Here is a 17,365-nt window from a genome sequence, read left to right as displayed (position 1 = left end):
TTGGGCCCCAAATGCCAACAGTGCCAGGAAGAAAGAGATCTTCCCCAGGGGAAGCCCACACTAACTGAGCACATACTATGTCCCTTGTACTTCTGCTCAGTTTCATAAGAATTCTCCCAATCGCTTGGCATTATGGTGCCTCGGACATCTGTCATTAAAGCAGAAGAGGATGCAGGTGTCCCCTCACCCCAGATTCTCAACCGATCTCTTCCTTGCTTGTAGCTGGCACACTTCATTTATGTGATTTCCTACCAAGAGCCCTGCTGGGAACACGTAAGGGTCGGCAGCCCCATTCTTCAGACAAACTGTAGAGGCCAGTCAGCCTGCCCAAGGCTGCATGGCCAGTGAGTGGACCCGGGGGTTCAAGCTAGGTCTGTTGGGGTTCCAGATCCCAGCTTCCTCCATCACGGCTTTTGCTTCCCTCTCCTCCCACCCAGCTGCCCCTCCGGCTCCTTCTAGATTCCCTGGAACACAGCAGACTACAAAGCCACCTTCGCTCCCCTGCTCTCTCCTGACTACGTCACACTTCCCAAACTGCCTGGCCCGTCCTAATTAGAAAGTCATTTTATCACTTCATCAAACTGGGATCCCTTTGGGGATAGATCCACATTAGGCTCTGAGCTGCAGAACGAACCCCTTGGCCTACGTTACCACCGCTGACCCAGATCTTACCCTCATGGCAGCACCGACCAGGAGAACTTTCTGCGGCGATGGACACGTTCTAAATGTGCACTGTCCCGCACGGGAGCCACTAGTCATACGTGGCTACTGGGCACTCGAAATGGGCCCAGCGAGCTGGAGAGGCTGAATTTTAAATTTTATTTAATAATCATTAAATTTAATTTTTAAAAAGGCACATGTGGCTGCTGTGCTCCATGATCTCACCGCTCCCTCTGCTTTCTCCCCAAGCCTTCTGATCTGGCCCCTGGGACCACCCCTCAGAGGTCACACGGTGATTGGGGTGGGTTCGAGCCTCTGCCAAGCTCTCTCTCTCTCTCTCTCTCTCTCTCTCTCTCTCTCTCTCTCACACACACACACACACACACACACACACACACAGGTTCACCTACCGCTTGCTGCTCAATCTCTCATTTAAACCTTATCTCTCCCCAGTGGGACATCCCAAGGCTGCAGCGGTGGCTCTTTGTGGCCACCCACCCCAGCAAGGTGGTTCACGGCCGGGTACTGTTGGGTGCCCAGTGTTGGGTACCGAGCGGCACCACCCTTGCCTTGGCAGGGTCCACTTCTGTGGCTACGTGCCTGGCCCTGACGAAATCTTCTAGGGGGCTGTCTTCCCACCCCCATAGGACATACTGCCAGACTCGGAGGGTCACTGAGCCACAGCAGGGGCACCTGCGGCCTCCTCCAGGGAGCCTGTCCTGATTGCGCCCTGCTGAGTTAGCCCTGGGCTGCTGGCACTCAGCCCTCAGAATCACAGGTGACTGTATCTGTGGCTCCTCCATACCCCCTGTGAGCTCTCCCATAGAAGGTGCTGCACGGGGATCACTGCCACAACCCTGGAACCCAGCGTGTGGGCCAATAGAGCCTGGGAGTGGGGGTGGGGAGGCGGACGGTAAGGAGATGGGGGCGGGGGCGGCTGAGGCCACACGCTGCCAAGGTACCCCTCTCCCTGCAGAGCCCAGCTGGGCGCCGCCCCCTCCGCCAGCATCCTCCCCAATTTTCCTGTCGAACTTGACAATCGCTGACAACAGAGCTGCCGTTTCACCCTCCCCAGCAGCGCCCCGGGGATGCTGCGGGGACCGGGCATCCCCGGCTGTCCAGGGTTCCCACTTCCCCGGGCTCTAAACCAAGCACACCCAAGGGGGCGCCTCCCCCACCCCGGCTCTTCCTGACCCACTGCCGGTCGCCTGGGGACTAACGAACGGGAAAGCAGGCTCAGGGAGGCAGACAGGCTGTCCCGGGAGACAGAGGCGACAGAGACGGAAGCCGGGGCAGCTCCGAAGGGAGACGAGGGGGACGGAGAGGGCCAGCTGAGTCCAGCTGCTAGCAGCCTCGACACAAGTGTGCCAACTTCCCAGGGGACGGTGAGCCGCCCTCGCCCCTAACCCAGCCCTGGTGGAGATGGGCGGGGTGGGGGGCTGCCCATCCATCACCTCCCCAGGGAGCCCTCAGCGCCAGCGCATCATCCGCTGAAAATTAGGCTGTAGAAATAACTTTTTTTTTCTCTCTCTCTTTGGATTTTCCTAGCAAGGGGCAGGCCCCTAACTCACCCCAGGCAGCTCATGGTGGCCTCTTTCGGTGGCCTTCTGTGCTCCGCTGCAGAGCTGAGACGCTGCGCCCGGGCTTGGTGGGGGGGTGGCCAGCCCTGTCCCTGACATTGGCCAGGCCCAGAGGGAGGGGCAGGCTGTGGGGTGAATGGCAGCAAGGGGAGGGGGCGGGCTGAGCCCAGGAAGGGGGAGGGGGGAGCCATCGCAGGCCCTGGAGGCAGGGTGAGGAGAGAAAGACCCCGCGGGATCCCAGCAGGGAAGGCATCAGGCATCACTCGGAGGGGGCCTGATCAAAGCTGTGCTGTGCCGGGCTGTGATGCCCTGGTGGGAGAGGGGGTGGGTGCGGGGGGCTCAGAAGACTCAGGGGCCACGCCAGGTGTAAACCCACCAGGAAATTTTTTTCCTAAAGGATAAACTGACAGGGTCCAAAGCTGAGCAGAACACAAAGTACACAGCTGATGGGTTCATGGTCCTGTGACAGCACTCATTTGCTGTGTGACTTTTGGGCCAGCCTCTTAACCTCTCTGAGCCTCAGTCTGCCTCCGAGAAATGGGCATAATAATAGTGCTGGGGTGATTCAGCCAGAGAGTGTTTCTCTAGGGCCCTGGTGAGGTCCCTGGCGCACAGCAGGCATCATCAGAGGGCAGAGAGCACACACTGTTTGTAGCATGGGGTGTCCTTCCTGCAGGAGATGGGTCCTCTCTGCAGCCTGTCCCAGCCCAGCATCCAGCAGCCATCCCGACTCGTACACAGTGATGCCCTGGCACCCAGCAGAGCCAACAGCCGCCCTTCCCAGGGTCAGCCTTCAGGCCACCGGCCCACCTTGCGAGTGGGTCAGTGTTGGGGTTCAGTTCCGTGGCAGGACGCACAGCATAGCGCCTGGGGCAGCGGCAGAACAGCGGACATCTCTAAGCAAGACACACTCTGCCCGCCCAGTCCTCCCCCAACGAAGGTACCTGAGGTTGTCCATGAGTGGTGCACGGGCCTCTCTGGGCAGCACCAGGGTGAGCGCCCACACCAGGTCATCAACTCGCTGCTGTGCCGCAAACTGCTTCAGGGCAGCGAACACCCGTTCCTTGGCGGTTGGCTGGTCCCCCAGGATCTCATCCACCTGCAAGGAAGGGTCTGGTGAACGACCACAGGGACCCAGAACAGAATACTGCTCACCTCCGGCGCCTCCCTCAATTTCCCTCCGCAGGACAGTTGGAGCACTGCCTGAGCTCCGTCGTGAGCTCTTTACCCAAGTCACGTCATTTCCAGCCTCACGGCAGCCATACAAGGCGGCAGGGCTGATATCCTCATTGACATCTAAGCAAACGGAAGCTGGTAGAGGTGGGGTTGATTTGCCAAGGCCACGGGGTCAGGACTCGAACCCAGAGACCGCCCTTCCACTGAGTATTGTAAGGATCAAAGGAATCAATACGAGAGCTTTAAAATGTGCCAGGCACTCAATAATTGCTAGTTACTATTATTATAACACTATACTCCCTGCCACCGCACGGTTCGCTGAGAGATCCCACAGGGAACATTCTGGCACCACAAAAAAGCCCCGGGGTGTGTGCCTAGCCCTGAATTTGGACTCCTCCAGTGCTCTCTCTGGACTTCTGTTTTCTTCTGCTTTGTGTCCAAACCAGCTGGTACCAATCAAGGTACATCTACTCAGAGGAGTCCATGCAGCCGTTGGAAAGGGGTATGCAAACGGGTACCATGTTTCTGGAGGGAAGCTTGGTAAGTGTGTTCAGAGCCTAAAAATGCACCAGGGCTTTACCCAATGATCTAGAAACGTATCCTAGATCTGTCCTGAAAGACAAGACTATGCACAAAGATTTATGAGTGAAGAGGTTCACTCTGCATTGTTCATGGAGACATTGGAAGCCATACAGAAATCCTGATAATACTGGATAAATAACTGTAGCACATCCATTTGGGGGGGGGTAGTTGTAGTCCTGGCTATTCAGCCAAGAAAGGGGGAAACCCCAAACCATGTGGGAGGCAAGACTCTGGCAGTTATGGGGCAGCCAAGGGTAGCTTTGGGCAGTTGGAGGCTCTTGTCCAGGGTTTTGCCTTTTGAAAAGATGATGCAGAGATAGGGGGACAGCAAAGCTTGCTCAGGGTGGTGGCAAAGCCCCGCAGTGCACCCTGAGCAGACTTGTCCTAACTGGGTGGTTTAGGACAGCTGGACCTCAGGTTGCTGGTCCTGTCCCGGTTCTAAGGCTGGATCTCCAGTGCCGACTCTGTGAACCGTTCCCCCCACCCAATCCCTTTCTCCTGCCCAAGTTAGCACAGTCAACTTCTGTTGTTGGAGAGCCAAGTTCACCTGATACCCTGTGGTACTGGACATCGTTGATTCTGGGGGCGAGCATCTCTGAAATCAGGATGTATCTTATGGTTAATTGCTGTTCCTGCGCGTGTATATGGATGTGGTCATAGATGTTCACCGTGTTACTTGAACTGACTTACGCGCATTGCCAGTACTAAATATGTTCCAAATGAGTCTAGAAATTCTCTTTCAATGACTACTAAACTAAATGATGAGTAAGTAATAAGGAAATATGGGTCATGGGTTAACTGGCACAGGTTTTTCTCTGTTGATGGTCAATAAAACGGGCATCTCGCAATTGATGGTGCAAGATGGCATCTTACATTTGATGTAAGGTGGGACTATTTGGTCAGAAAAAATGGTGCTGAAGATCTTTATTTAAAACCATGAAATGGAGGGGCGCCTGGGGGACTCAGTCAGTCGAGGGTCCGACTTCGGCTCAGGTCATGATCTCACAGCTTGTGAGTTCGAGCCCCGTGTCAGGCTCTGTGTTGACAGCTTAGGGACTGGAGCCTACTTCAGATTCTGTGTCTCTCTCTCTCTCTCTGCCCCTAACCCACTCTCATTCTGTGTCTGTCTCTCTCAAAAGTAAATAAACATTTAAAAAAAAAAAAACATGAAATGGAGAGTGATGGCTAAGTCTGTGGAGGTTCTTTTGGTAGGGTAACTAGAGTGTCCTAAAATTGATCGTGGTGGTGCCTGGGTGGCTTAGTCGGTTAAGCATCCAACTTCGGCTCAGGTCATGATCTCACGGTTCCCGGGTTCGAGCACTGTGCTGACAGCTGGAAGCCTGGAGCCTGTTTTGGATTCTGTGTCTCCCTCTCTCTCTGCCCCTCCCCTGCTTACATTTTGCCTCTTTCTCTCAAAACTAAACAAACATAAAAAAATAAAATTGATCCTGGTGATGGTTGCATAAATCTGTGACTATATCCAAAACCACTGAATTGTACACTTTAAATGAGTAGATTGTATGACATGTGGATATATCTCAATGAAGCTGTTATAAAATATACAGGAAAATGTGATAAACAGGCAAGTGAAAAAAACAGGTTACAAATGGGATATGCAGTGTTACATTTTTATACATATACAATTACGCATATATCTATGAATTGGAAATATGCACTCAGTTTTAGAGTGATCTGGATTTTTTAAATAAGTCAGTGGTTTCCATTTTCTCTACAGTTTATATGGTTTATACAGTCAGGAAAAAGAGTGCATGTTATCATTTTTCCCTTTATTTTTTACTGCAGTAAAAATGCACATAACATACAATTTACCATTGTAACCATTTTAATGTGTACGATTCAGTGGCATTAAGTACATTCACAACATGGTTTAACCATCACCACCATCCAGTTCCAGAACATTTTCATATCCCCCCAAATGGAAACTCTATGCCCACGAAGTCCTCACTCCTTCAGCCGCTTTCCCCCAGCCACATGGCAACCACTAATCTGTTTTCTGTGTCCACGGATTTGTTTACACTGGATACTTCTTGTGAATGGAATCACAAGAGTGAGGTGGCTTTTTTTTTTTAATTTTTAAAAATGTGTATTTGTTTTTGAGAGAGAGAGACAAACAGAGTGTGAGTGGGGCAAGAGAGAGGGAAACACAGAATCTGAAGCAGACTCCAGGCTCTGAGCCATCAGCACAGAGACTGTCGCAGGGCTCGAACCCAAGAACCATGAAATCATGAGCTGAGCCAAAGTCAGACGCTTAACTGGGTCACCCAGGTGCCCCCAAACACTTCTTTTTTAATGTAGCAGTTAGCCATGGTCTGTCCATACTCCACGAGAACCCTCCCTTCATGGTCAGGGGTCTGAGGTATGTCTGGACACTGACAACCTGAGCTGACCCCGAAGCAGAGGTGGGAGGCTGGGCGGCAGAGCGAGCCTGTGAGTTTGCCACGCATCTCTGTTAGGGGAGTGCGGGCGCAGCCTCAGCCAGAGCTGGGGCTGTCCTGTACCACCTTTTCCACCTTCCATCCACCTCCAGACATCCACAGACAGCATCCTTCCCCACAACCCTCTGCCGCCCGAGAACCAAGAGCTCCCCACTTCCTGGTCAAGGTCAACCCTCCAGTCCACAGACACCCCTCTGCCCCACCTGTCCCCACCTTCTCTTCCTGCCACCCACTTGTCACGTGGCTCTCCGCTCAAAAGTCACCTCCTTGAGGACGCTTCTTGACCACCCTGGACAAATGGCCCCCATCTCTCTCTCATCTCCCTGTTTATTTCTTCACCTCCTTGATCGTTATGCCCAGATAGCTTGTTTATAGATTTGTCCACTTCCTCTCTGGCTTTTCCCCACAGGAACATGAGCTACAGGGGAGCAGTTTCCCCGCCTGCCCTCATCACGGCTGTCTCCCCAGCCCTGGCGCATCACGCCCGTAATCAATGATGGCGAAACACATGGGTGTCAGCGTCTCTACTGCCTCCTTCCCTTGAGCTTTTACAAATGTTGAAGTCCCTCCCCACCTGTAAATACATGAGTACATCAAGTCCTTCTTGCCCTGCAACCCCATCATGCCCTTAACTTTTCTGGCCCAGAGCTATCTACACTTGCTATTTCTATCCAACTGCCCTGACCCACTACGGTGCGCCCCCTTCTTGAAGCATCCTGTGGCAATTCTCTGGGCAAGGACCCCAAATGGTGACCTGGACCTTGATCTTCAGCCCAGAGCCTGCTCCTGAACTTCAGAACTGCATGTCTAACTCCCTCCTAGATAGACGCACAAGGCGATTCAGGAAGGCTTTCCAGAGGTGATGATGCCATAGAAACAGCGGTTCAAGGGCGTCAGGCCTGAGTCCTAGCACACGCACCCCACACGTCTGTCTCCTCCGCCTGGTATGACCTGATGCGACGGGCTGAGACCCAGACCTGAGCACAGGGCCTGGCACATAGTAGGCACTCACTGGATGTTTCTGGAACTGAACTGAAGAGCCACAGTGGTGGCTGGCTGTCCTCTCACGGCGTTTCCTGCAGCTCCCCTGCCGACCTCAGTTTCCCTGGTGGTGAGCAGGGTGGGCTGCAGCACCAACACCCCCTCCTCTTACACCCACTGTGCCGAGGAAGGTTAGTGGTTTTGAAATCAAAGTCAGATGCAGCCTCAATTCAAAGGAGAACATGGCTAGCTGGAAAGACGTTTTATGTAAGAAAGAGGAAAAAATAGTTCCTCCCCCCTGGGGCCTGTGCCACAGTGCGGTTTTGGTGTCAGCTATTACCCAGATGCTCCCAACCTATATCTAAGCGTGAGGCACCATCACGGGACACTAATGGATTTCTATTAAATATCAGAATCTTCAAGGAGGAAAAACTGGGGCAGGGAGAGCGCTGGAAGCTAATTGTCAGAGAGCCCTTGATTGTCCTGAGGCGGTCTTTCCTGGGGATTTGCTCTCAGTTTTTGGAGATGCTTGGTGAGCTCTAACCAGAACCCAGCACTCCCCCTTGCCAGAAAACACATCATGGCTGGCCTGGGCGGCCGGTCACGTTCCTCCCCGCGCCGGTCACCACCCTGGCCCTGCTTTGTGGCCAGGTCTTCATATCCACCTTGACCTTCTGGGGGTTCTGACCATGCCCCCTTCCAACTCGCCAGAGGCTGGATGGAGCCTCGGGCTGGACGGAGCCTCGGGCAGGCCTTCCAGGTCATCTGGAATTCTAGCAGGCATTACTAGTTGCTGTGGTCTGAATGGTGGTGCACCCCCCGCCCCACCCCCTGCTCATATGTTAATAGCCTAATGTCCAGTGTGATGGTATTACAAGGTGGGGCCTTTGGGAGGTGATTAGGTCATGAGAGTGGGGTGCTTGTGGGTGGGATTAGTGCCCTTATGAAAGATGCCCCAGAGAGCTCCCAGCTCCTGCCCCCTTGTGAGGACAAGAGAAGTCTGCAAGCTGGAAGAGAGCCCTCACTCCATCATGCTGGCTGGCACACTCATCTTGGACTTCTGGCCTCAAGAACTGTGAGAAATAAATCCTCGTTGTTTCTAAGCCACCCAGTCTGTGGCATTCTGTTACAGCAGCCGGGACGGATTGGGGCACAAGTGCTCACCAATATTTCGAGCTCTCCTCCCTGGACGCACAGAAGACTACATTTCCCAGCACCCTTTGGGAGCAGCAGCGTGACTAGTTCTGGCCAATGAACATTGACTGCAGGTGCAGTAGTTTGCTTTTTGAAGTCCCTAAAAGCTGATGCACAATTTTCCATGCTCTCCTCTAGAGAAAATCCTGAAGCCTCGCATTGAGATGGGGGCATCTTGGGATGTTGAGGGCCTCATGTAGAGGTCAGCCACCCCAGACTGTTGCCTGGACTTTTAGAGGACTTTGTATGGATGAAAAATAAACCCGTGGGTTGTGCAAAGACATCAAGATCTTTGATGTTGTTTGCTACGATAGCAGAGCCTATTCTGGGGATAGAAAGGAAGTCATATCTTTTGAGGAGCTGGACACTGCTGACCTAGGGAGGCCAGAGCTAAGTGTTGTGTGTATGAGAGAGTGACTGCATATACTTGGGTACAGAGGCTGGCCTGCTCAGAGGCATGGGCTGAAAGACTCAAGTTGGGGTCCTGCCCAGACGAAGGGTCATACCAGGGTACATGGTGGAGCTGAGGTTCCTGGCGGGGGGCGGGGGGGGTAGGTTTAGAAGAAGGGAGGACTGGACCAAGCTTGGGCACTGGAGAAGGCTAGGTGAATGGAGGTCTGACACTGGGCAGTGGGCTGGGAGCCATTTCTGCAACAGCCAAATGCAAACAGGGCTTCCTAGCCCTCTGCTCCCCCAAATCTCATGGTCAAGCTCTGCCAAGAGGAGGAATGAATAGTGACCTTTCCATGGAGGACAAGGAAGGGTGTCCCAATCATCAAACTGAGTTCCCAAGGTGTTGGGCTCAGCATCCACATCTGAAGGCCCTGGAGGACAGTTATACGTGGGGGGATGGAATGAGATGGTTGCTGCATGGAGACCTTGCCCATGGTCCCAAACAGACATGACCATACTGGTCAGCCTCTTCCTCCATGACGGTGTCACACCCCAGTTTCTTGGGTTTGCCTGGATTTGTCCAGAAAAGGGTCAGGTTTCTGCAAATCAGGGATTGCTTGGGATTCTGGCCTGAGGCCAACAGCATCCTCAGACCTTCCTTTCCAGCCCTGGGTCTCCACCTCTCCTGGTGGCCACCCCTTGCTTCCTGTAGGTGACTCAGACCTTGGGCCCTTCTTGTGGTCATTCCAGGCTGTCACTCTCAGTCCTCAGGGAAGCCCTAACTTCCCACCTGCCACCGCTCAGGGCCCGTTCACACCAAAGTCTGAGAGGAAATGCTTTTGGAAGGTTGGGGGACATGAACCGGGGTCTCCTATGGCCAGCTAGCCAGCCACACTGCTGTGTAAGGCAGGGCCAGATCCCAGTTTTGTGGGGGGCCTGAAACAACTGTGACTCTTTAAAAAAAGGAACACTATGTGCTATTCTCTGAATGTTTGTGTTCCTCCTAAATTCATATATTAAAATCCTAAGCCCCAAAGATGATGGTATTAGGACGTGGGGCCTCTGGGAGGGCTCTGGGTAGAGCCCTTCCGAATGGGATTTGTGCCTTTAGACAAGAAACCCCAGCAAGTCCCCCTGCCCCTGTCACCACAGGGAGAAGGCACCAGCTATGAACCAGCAAGTGGCTCTCACCAGACACCAAGTCTGCTGGTGTGCTGAGAACCTCTACTTCTAGCCTCCAGAATGGTGAGAAATTAATTCCTTTTGTTTCTGAGCCCCCTGGTCTCTGGTGTTTTGTTACAGCAGCCGCAACAGACTAAGGCACTATGTTAGTAATACGGGCAATGGAAGGGAACATCCGCTACCACAGGATGTGGGTGACAGTCACGGGCGTAACAAGAAGCTCAGCGCCAAAGAGAACGTGCTGTGCGTCCATTAACATCAAGTACATCCATTAACACCAACCTCACAAACAGGCAAAAGTCATCTCTCATGATGGAGTTCAAAATATCAGCTACCTCTTGGGGCGCCTGGGTGGCTCAGTCGGTCAAGCGTCCGACTTCGGCTCAGGTCACGATCTCGCGGTCCGTGAGTTCGAGCCCCGCGTCAGGCTCTGGGCTGATGGCTCAGAGCCTGGAGCCTGCTTCCGATTCTGTGTCTCCCTCTCTCTCTGACCCTCCCCCGTTCATGCTCTGTCTCTCTCTGTCTCAAAAATAAATAAACGTGAAAAAAAAATTAAAAAAAAATATCAGCTACCTCTTGGGGCGCCTGGGTGGCTCAGTCGGTCAAGCGTCCGACTTCGGCTCAGGTCACGATCTCGCGGTATGTGAGTTCGAGCCCCGCGTCGGGCTCTGTGCTGACAGCTCAGAGCCTGGAACCTGCTTCAGATTCTGTGTCTCCCTCTCTCTCTGACCCTCCCCCGTTCATGCTCTGTCTCTCTCTGTCTCAAAAATAAATAAACGTTAAAAAAAAATTAAAAAAAAATATCAGCTACCTCTTGGGGCGCCTGGGTGGCTCAGTCGGTGAAGCGTCCGACTTCGGCTCAGGTCACGATCTCGCGGTATGTGAGTTCGAGCCCCGCGTCGGGCTCTGTGCTGACAGCTCAGAGCCTGGAGCCTGCTTCCGATTCTGTGTCTCCCTCTCTCTCTCTGCCCCTCCCCCGTTCATGCTCTGTCTCTCTCTGTCTCAAAAATAAATAAACGTTAAAAAAAAATTAAAAAAAATATCAGCTACCTCTTGATGGGGTGAATAGGACAGAAAAAAGGGCACGTGGGAACTTTCCGGGGAGAAGGAATCATTCTGTTTTCTACATTTGTCATTACCTATATTCTGTTGCTCTACATTTTGAGGAAGGTGGTTGATTACAAGGGTGTGTGCATATGTTAAATGTGTTGATCTGTACACTTGATGTACTTTATACCCCTGTGTATGTCAATAAAAAAGAAAAGCAACTTCTACAAAACAACCAAACAAGAGTCAACAAAATTACGGGGCGCCTGGGTGGCTCAGTGGCTTAAGCGTCCGACTCTTGGTTTCGGCTCAGGTCATGATCTCGTGCGTGGCTCATGAGTTAGAGCCCTGCATCAGGCTCTGTGCTGACAGTGTGGAGCCTGCTTGGGATTCTCTCTCTAGCTCTCTCTGTCCCTCCCCCGCTGGCTCCTTCTGTCTCTCTCAAAAATAAGTAAATAAACTTAAAAAAAAAAAGATTAAGAATTACAAAATTAGGTACAGGGCTTTGAAGCTTGAATGTCATTATATTTCTGGTAAATATGTCTCCAGAAGATTCCTCAGCTCCAGGTTATGGGAGCCTCAAGCTCCAGGCCCACAACAGGCCCGTGCCCAGGGTCCCCTGCCCACCACCCCGACTCCTCACCCCTCACCGCTCACCCCTCGCGGCTCCTACCTTGCGGCTGAACTCCTGGGCCTTGCGCCTGCGCTCCCGGTGCACGGCCTCGGGGCGCTTGCGGCCCGTCAGACGCAGCAGCTCGCGGCCCAGGGAGAGGCCTCTGCTGGGGCGCAGCGGCCTTAGGGCTGCGGTCGGGGACGCGCGGCCGGATCCCGCGGCTGGACCCGCGTCGGGGCCCGGGAGCACACCGAGGCTGGGCGGCACGCGCGGGCAGCGCCGGGCCAGGCGCACGAGGTGCTCGCGACTCAGGCCGCCCACGGCCAGCCCCTCCACCTCCAGGATCTGGTCCCCGGGCCGCAGACCCCCGGCGTGAGCACTGCTCCCTTCTGTCACCTCCAGGACGAAGCAGGGGCCCGAGCCGCCTAGCCGGAAGCCAAAGTCTTCGGGCCAGCCCTGGTTGGTGGCCGGCATGGCAGCGCTGGCGGTGCGGCTGGAGAGGGAGAGACACTGCCCAGGGGATTCCTTGTGGCCCTGCAGGCCGCTTAGATGCCCAGGAGATGCGCCAGTCTGAGCCTCTAATTCTCTCTGCCTCCACGTGGAGAATTAGTTCTTAAAACAGTGTCTGAACTCCTGGATCCAGCTGTGCCTGAAATTCACCAACTTCCATGTGACAAAGGGACTTCCCAGTGACATGAACTCACAAATTTCCACTGACTTGGAGGTCTCTAGGCTCCCGGCTGTAGGAGAGCCTGGCCGGGGGCGGGGGGTGCCTCTGTCTTCCAAAAGAGGCCAGATGTGGGCACCGGTGAGGTGGGCTGGGGCCACAAACCTTAATGGGAAAATTAATAATGGGAAACCTCACTAAAAGGGAGGCCAGAAGGGGGAGCCATAACAGTCTACCTCAACTGTAGGAAGAATGATCTATTACCAACCCCCACAGAGGAATCATCAAACAGAAGAGAATCATCCAGTTCAGGTCCAACAGGGCAAGATGTGCACAGCCTCTCCTCCAAGAAAGGGAGCGCCCTGCAACTCAACTGAGCCAATGAGGAGCTGTCTTTACCCCCATCCCTCACTTTTCCCAGTGGACTTTCCTTCAAAACAACCCTTCCTGACTTCCTCCTCCTTCTCTGCGAAAGAAAGTTCCCCTCCTTGGTTTGGTGGACTAGCCTATGATTTTTGCCATAGGCTTGTCCTGAATTACCATTCTCTGCCATTCTTGAGTTAACCCATTTTTGCCGGAAAAATAATTTTTATTTTTAAGGTTAACGAACACAACCTGGAGAGGAGGGGGGGGCCTGTCCTGGATGGAACAACCCATGTTTCCCTGTGTCTATTTAGAACAGCAGCCCAGGGACAGCCTCTGAAGTTGTAGGTAGTATGTGGTGTGAAGGCTTAGTTTTCCGGGGAAGAGTCCTTAGTTCTGAGGACTTCCTGACCCTGGCTTCGAAGAACCATGGATGGCTGGTTTTGAAGGCCCTCCACAGATGCCTGGATCCCCTGCACAGAGTCAGCCTCCCGTGGCTCCCTCTCCCAGGCACCTGAAAATGTCTTTGAGGTTGAGGCGGGGAGGAGACCCAGGGTTCTGACAGCATCGTGGGCCAGGAAGAAACGGTTTTAAGCGACAACCAGTGAGAATCTGTCTCACCTGGCCACCAGAAGACACAGTGTGAGCACTCCTCACCCTGGGTGTGGCGGAGGCTGTCACACCCCAAGACCGGCTGGCTTACTCCTGAAACCATCCCAGGGGACCTGGTCCTCCTCTGCCAGTGGCCATCCTGCCATGGGGTCTCAGGGACGCATTTTCCGTCGCTTGGAGGCAGTGCTGGACTCTTGGGTCCATAGGGCCCAGATGGGGTGGGGGCATCACCGTGTCTTAAAGGAGCCTGAGGTCAGTTCTTGTACCGCGAGGGAGGCGGCCAGCTCCCCCACAGTCAAAGAGGGGCTGGCTAGAAACTCTGAAGCTGGGGCTGGGAGCCGTGCTTCCCCTCCACATGCACACCTGTTCTGGCCAGAGCACCAATGGCAAGCTGTCTACCAGAGGCCAGAGCAGGCAATACCTCACACCTCTACACACAACCTGGGGAGTCTACAGAGTCACGGGGACTGAAAGCCACTCAGACCCCACTGGGCTTTTGCACCATGTCAAGCCCTCCTATTTGTCCCCAGCCCTGCAACGTGACCCAAGCCCTCCCCCGCCCACCCCGAGCTCCTGGTCCGGGCCACTCTCTGTTCTCTCACCTTCCCCTAGAAACAGGAATCCAGGCTCCTGGCAGGGCTGATGGGCTATCTTGGGGCATCAGAGGGAGGTGTCCCAGGGCCACCCATCCCAGAATGTTGGCTGATGACCCCCCGCACTCCCAGATCACTCACCTTCCTCACTGGTGCTTTCAGTGGTTGTGGGGACAGAGCACGGGGCCTGTGGGATGCCTGAGGACACTTGCTTGTGGCCAGCCCTCCACCGCTCAGGGCCTTGGCATCGGTTACTGATGCGCCCGAGGTGACAGCTGGAGTTTCTAAGGCAAGTGATCCTCCGAGTAACCTGAGAAGGCCCCAGTTACAAGGCAGGCCAGCAGGATGGCTGGACAGCTTGGCCAGGGCCCAGAGTGGTCGGCCCCTGCTGCGTGGTCCTGGAGGGCAAGCAGTGATGTTCAGACGGGAGTGAAGGCTGGCTGGAGCTGGGCCATGGCTGGGTCTCCCCATGAGATCACGGAGCTTGGTGGGTGGGCCGAGAGGGTTTCTTCAGGCTGGTTTGAGATAGGAGGTATCACTCAGTCCAGTGATGGCAGAGGAGAATGATGAGACTCAGTAAAGCAGGGGGATCCAGTATCCACAAGGAATATCAACCCAACGGCCAGATTTACCATCATCAGAAGAGGAGGTCAGATTTACCATCATCAGAAGAGGAGGTCCAGGCCATGAAATAAGGTTTGGATGGGAAAGGATGCTCACCTAAGTCATTTTGGAAATGAGTGGAGTCCATAAAGCTAAGCACACAGCGCTATACTGTAGCTGGTGAAGTCGGTCCCCACTGGGGTACAGGTTAACAACTGTGAAATCACCACACATGCATGCTGGACTTGAACAATTAAGTAAGTGGACTGTGGGGGCCAGGTTACTCTCTGGCAGAGTGGGAGGTCACAGATAAGCAAAAGGGAGAGCTAGAATGATCCACGTGGCACTGGGTTAGAGTTGGGGACATCAGCGTGAACTCAAGTTTGGCTTACTATAGCTGCAGATGGGCACGTACAGAAATATTTACTGGGGCTCCTGGGGGGCTTAGTCGGTTAAGCGTCTGACTTTGGCTCAGGTCACTATCTCATGGCCCGTGGGTTCGAGCCCCGCGTTGGGCTCTGTGCTGACAGCTCAGAGCCTGGAGCCTGCTTTGGATTCTGTGTCTCCCTTTCTCTCTGCTCCTCCCCGGCTCATGCTCTGTCTCTGTCTCTCTCTCAAAAATAAATAAACATTGAAAAAAATTTTTTTAAAAAAGAAATCATTACAGATATGTGCATATACATAGATTAGTATAGGAACATATGTCTGCCTGCTCTGTCAGCAAGAGGGCTGAGAAGCCAGGCATCCTGGCAGCATTGAGCACATCTAGCGCCAGATCTTGGTTTCTAATATCATTCTCCAATAAAAGGAGGCAGGATCTTTGGAGAAATGACTGATTCTAGGCCTGGAAAGTCGGAGAAACTGTCAAAAACTGGAGGGGTCGGGGCGCCTGGGTGGCTCAGTCGATTAAGCGTCCGATTTCGGCTCGGGTCATGATCTCAGGGTTTGTGGGTTCGAGCCCCGCATCGGGCTCTGTCCTGGCAGCTCAGAGCTTGAAACCTGCTTTGGATTCTGTCTGTCTGTCTGTCTCTCTCTCTCTCTCCCCTCCCCCACTCACACTCTTTCTCTCTCTCAAAAATAAATAAACATTAAAATTTTTTTAAAAAACTGGAGGGGTCTAAGGAGAGCTGATGACTGGATGTAATGCGGGATCCTGGGACAGAGAAAGGACTTTAGGCAAAAACTAAGGAATCAGAACTAACTAATGACAATGGATCAGTATTAGTACAGTAGTTGTGACAAAAGTACCATAGTAACGTAAGATGCCAGCAATAGGAGACATTGGGTGTGGGGCAGCAGGGAGCCTTGTACTACCTTCACGCTTTTCTGCACATCTAACAGTATTCTAAAATTAAGTTCTTATAATCAAAACCTTTTCTCAGGATGTGGGGGATGGGGATCAGACAGAGCGGACGATACTCTTAATAGGTCATCATGATGGAGCTGGATGTCTTCCCGAGTTTGTTTACCCAAAGGTGTTCCAAGTTACCGTGTGTGTGCATGTGAGCATGCGTGTGTGTTGGTGGGATGGGGGGGGGAGGGAGATAGATGTGTCCGTATGTGTCGTCTGGTCTCATTTACATTACAAACTGTGCTAAGGAGATTGCAGTATATCCTCACTGGAAAAACCAAAAACCAAAAGCTCTGGGTGAAGCAGTGTCCCCAGAGCAGGGTAGAAGAATGACTGATGATGTAACAGAACACATTTTGAGCACAGCTCCAAATGCTTAACAGGCTGCCTAATTGTTGGGTTGCACGGTAATTACACACAAACCGTGACAGTCACATGGGCGACTTTCCTCGGCATGCTCTTTTGTCTTCTTGATTAACCAAGTGATGTTTCTCTAGATGGTAAAAAAATGGAGTCTGATGGAAATGTAAAAGGGTACAACCATTATGGAACACTGCTTGATGGCTTCTTTCTTTTTTCTTTTTTTAAAAAATGTTTATTTAGGGGCGCCTGGGTGGCACAGTCGGTTAAGCGTCCGACTTCAGCCAGGTCACGATCTCGCGGTCCGTGAGTTCGAGCCCCGCATCAGGCTCTGGGCTGATGGCTCGGAGCCTGGAGCCTGTTTCTGATTCTGTGTCTTCCTCTCTCTCTGCCCCTCCCCTGTTCATGCTCTGTCTCTCTCTGTCCCAAAAATAAATAAAAAACGTTGAAAAAAAAATTTAAAAAAAAATGTTTATTTATTTTTGAGAGAGAGAGAGAGAGAGAGAGAATGCTAGAGAGAGCAGGGGAGGGGCAGAGAGAGAGAGTGGGAGAGAGAACCCTTTGCACTGTCCTCACAGAGCCTGACCCAGGGCTCAATCTCACAAACTGTGAGATCATGACCTGAGCTGAAATCAAGACTTGGGGGCTTAACCGACTGAGCCACCCAGGCGCCCTGATGGTTTCTTAAAAGCTAAACATACACTTAATCTTACAACCCCTCCATCCCACTCCTGGGTATATTATGTACAAGAGAAATGACAGCATATGTCCATATAAAGACCTGGATGTGAGTGTTTATAGCAGCACTATGCACAATAACTCAGAATTGGAGACAATTTACGCATCTATCTATTGGAAAATGGATAAACAGACTGTGGTCCATCCATGCAATGGAATGCGATTCGGTAATAATATGAAATGAATCACTGATGCATATACCACGGGTGAAACT

General features: G+C 52.9%; 1 protein-coding gene across 2 annotated transcripts in view; it reads right to left on the bottom strand.

Moving 5' to 3' along the window:
- Positions 1-12,353, bottom strand: part of GRID2IP (Grid2 interacting protein) — a 36,739-nt gene extending 24,386 nt beyond the window's left edge. For both annotated transcript variants that reach the window (XM_058710407.1, XM_058710408.1), the window contains exons 1-2: positions 11,925-12,353; positions 3,185-3,339 (exon numbers count right to left, since the gene is read on the bottom strand). In XM_058710407.1, coding sequence (XP_058566390.1) covers positions 3,185-3,339; positions 11,925-12,338 — 569 coding nt within the window. In that variant the 5' untranslated portion in view covers positions 12,339-12,353. The remainder of the gene's footprint in view (positions 1-3,184; positions 3,340-11,924) is intronic.
- Positions 12,354-17,365: the final 5,012 nt, after the last annotated feature.

The sequence above is a fragment of the Neofelis nebulosa genome, chromosome 18 (assembly GCF_028018385.1).
Source record: "Neofelis nebulosa isolate mNeoNeb1 chromosome 18, mNeoNeb1.pri, whole genome shotgun sequence".
Classification (NCBI taxonomy): Eukaryota; Metazoa; Chordata; class Mammalia; order Carnivora; family Felidae; genus Neofelis; species Neofelis nebulosa.
Note: the sequence above shows the minus strand (reverse complement) of the source record. Positions and strands in the feature narration are given on the sequence as shown.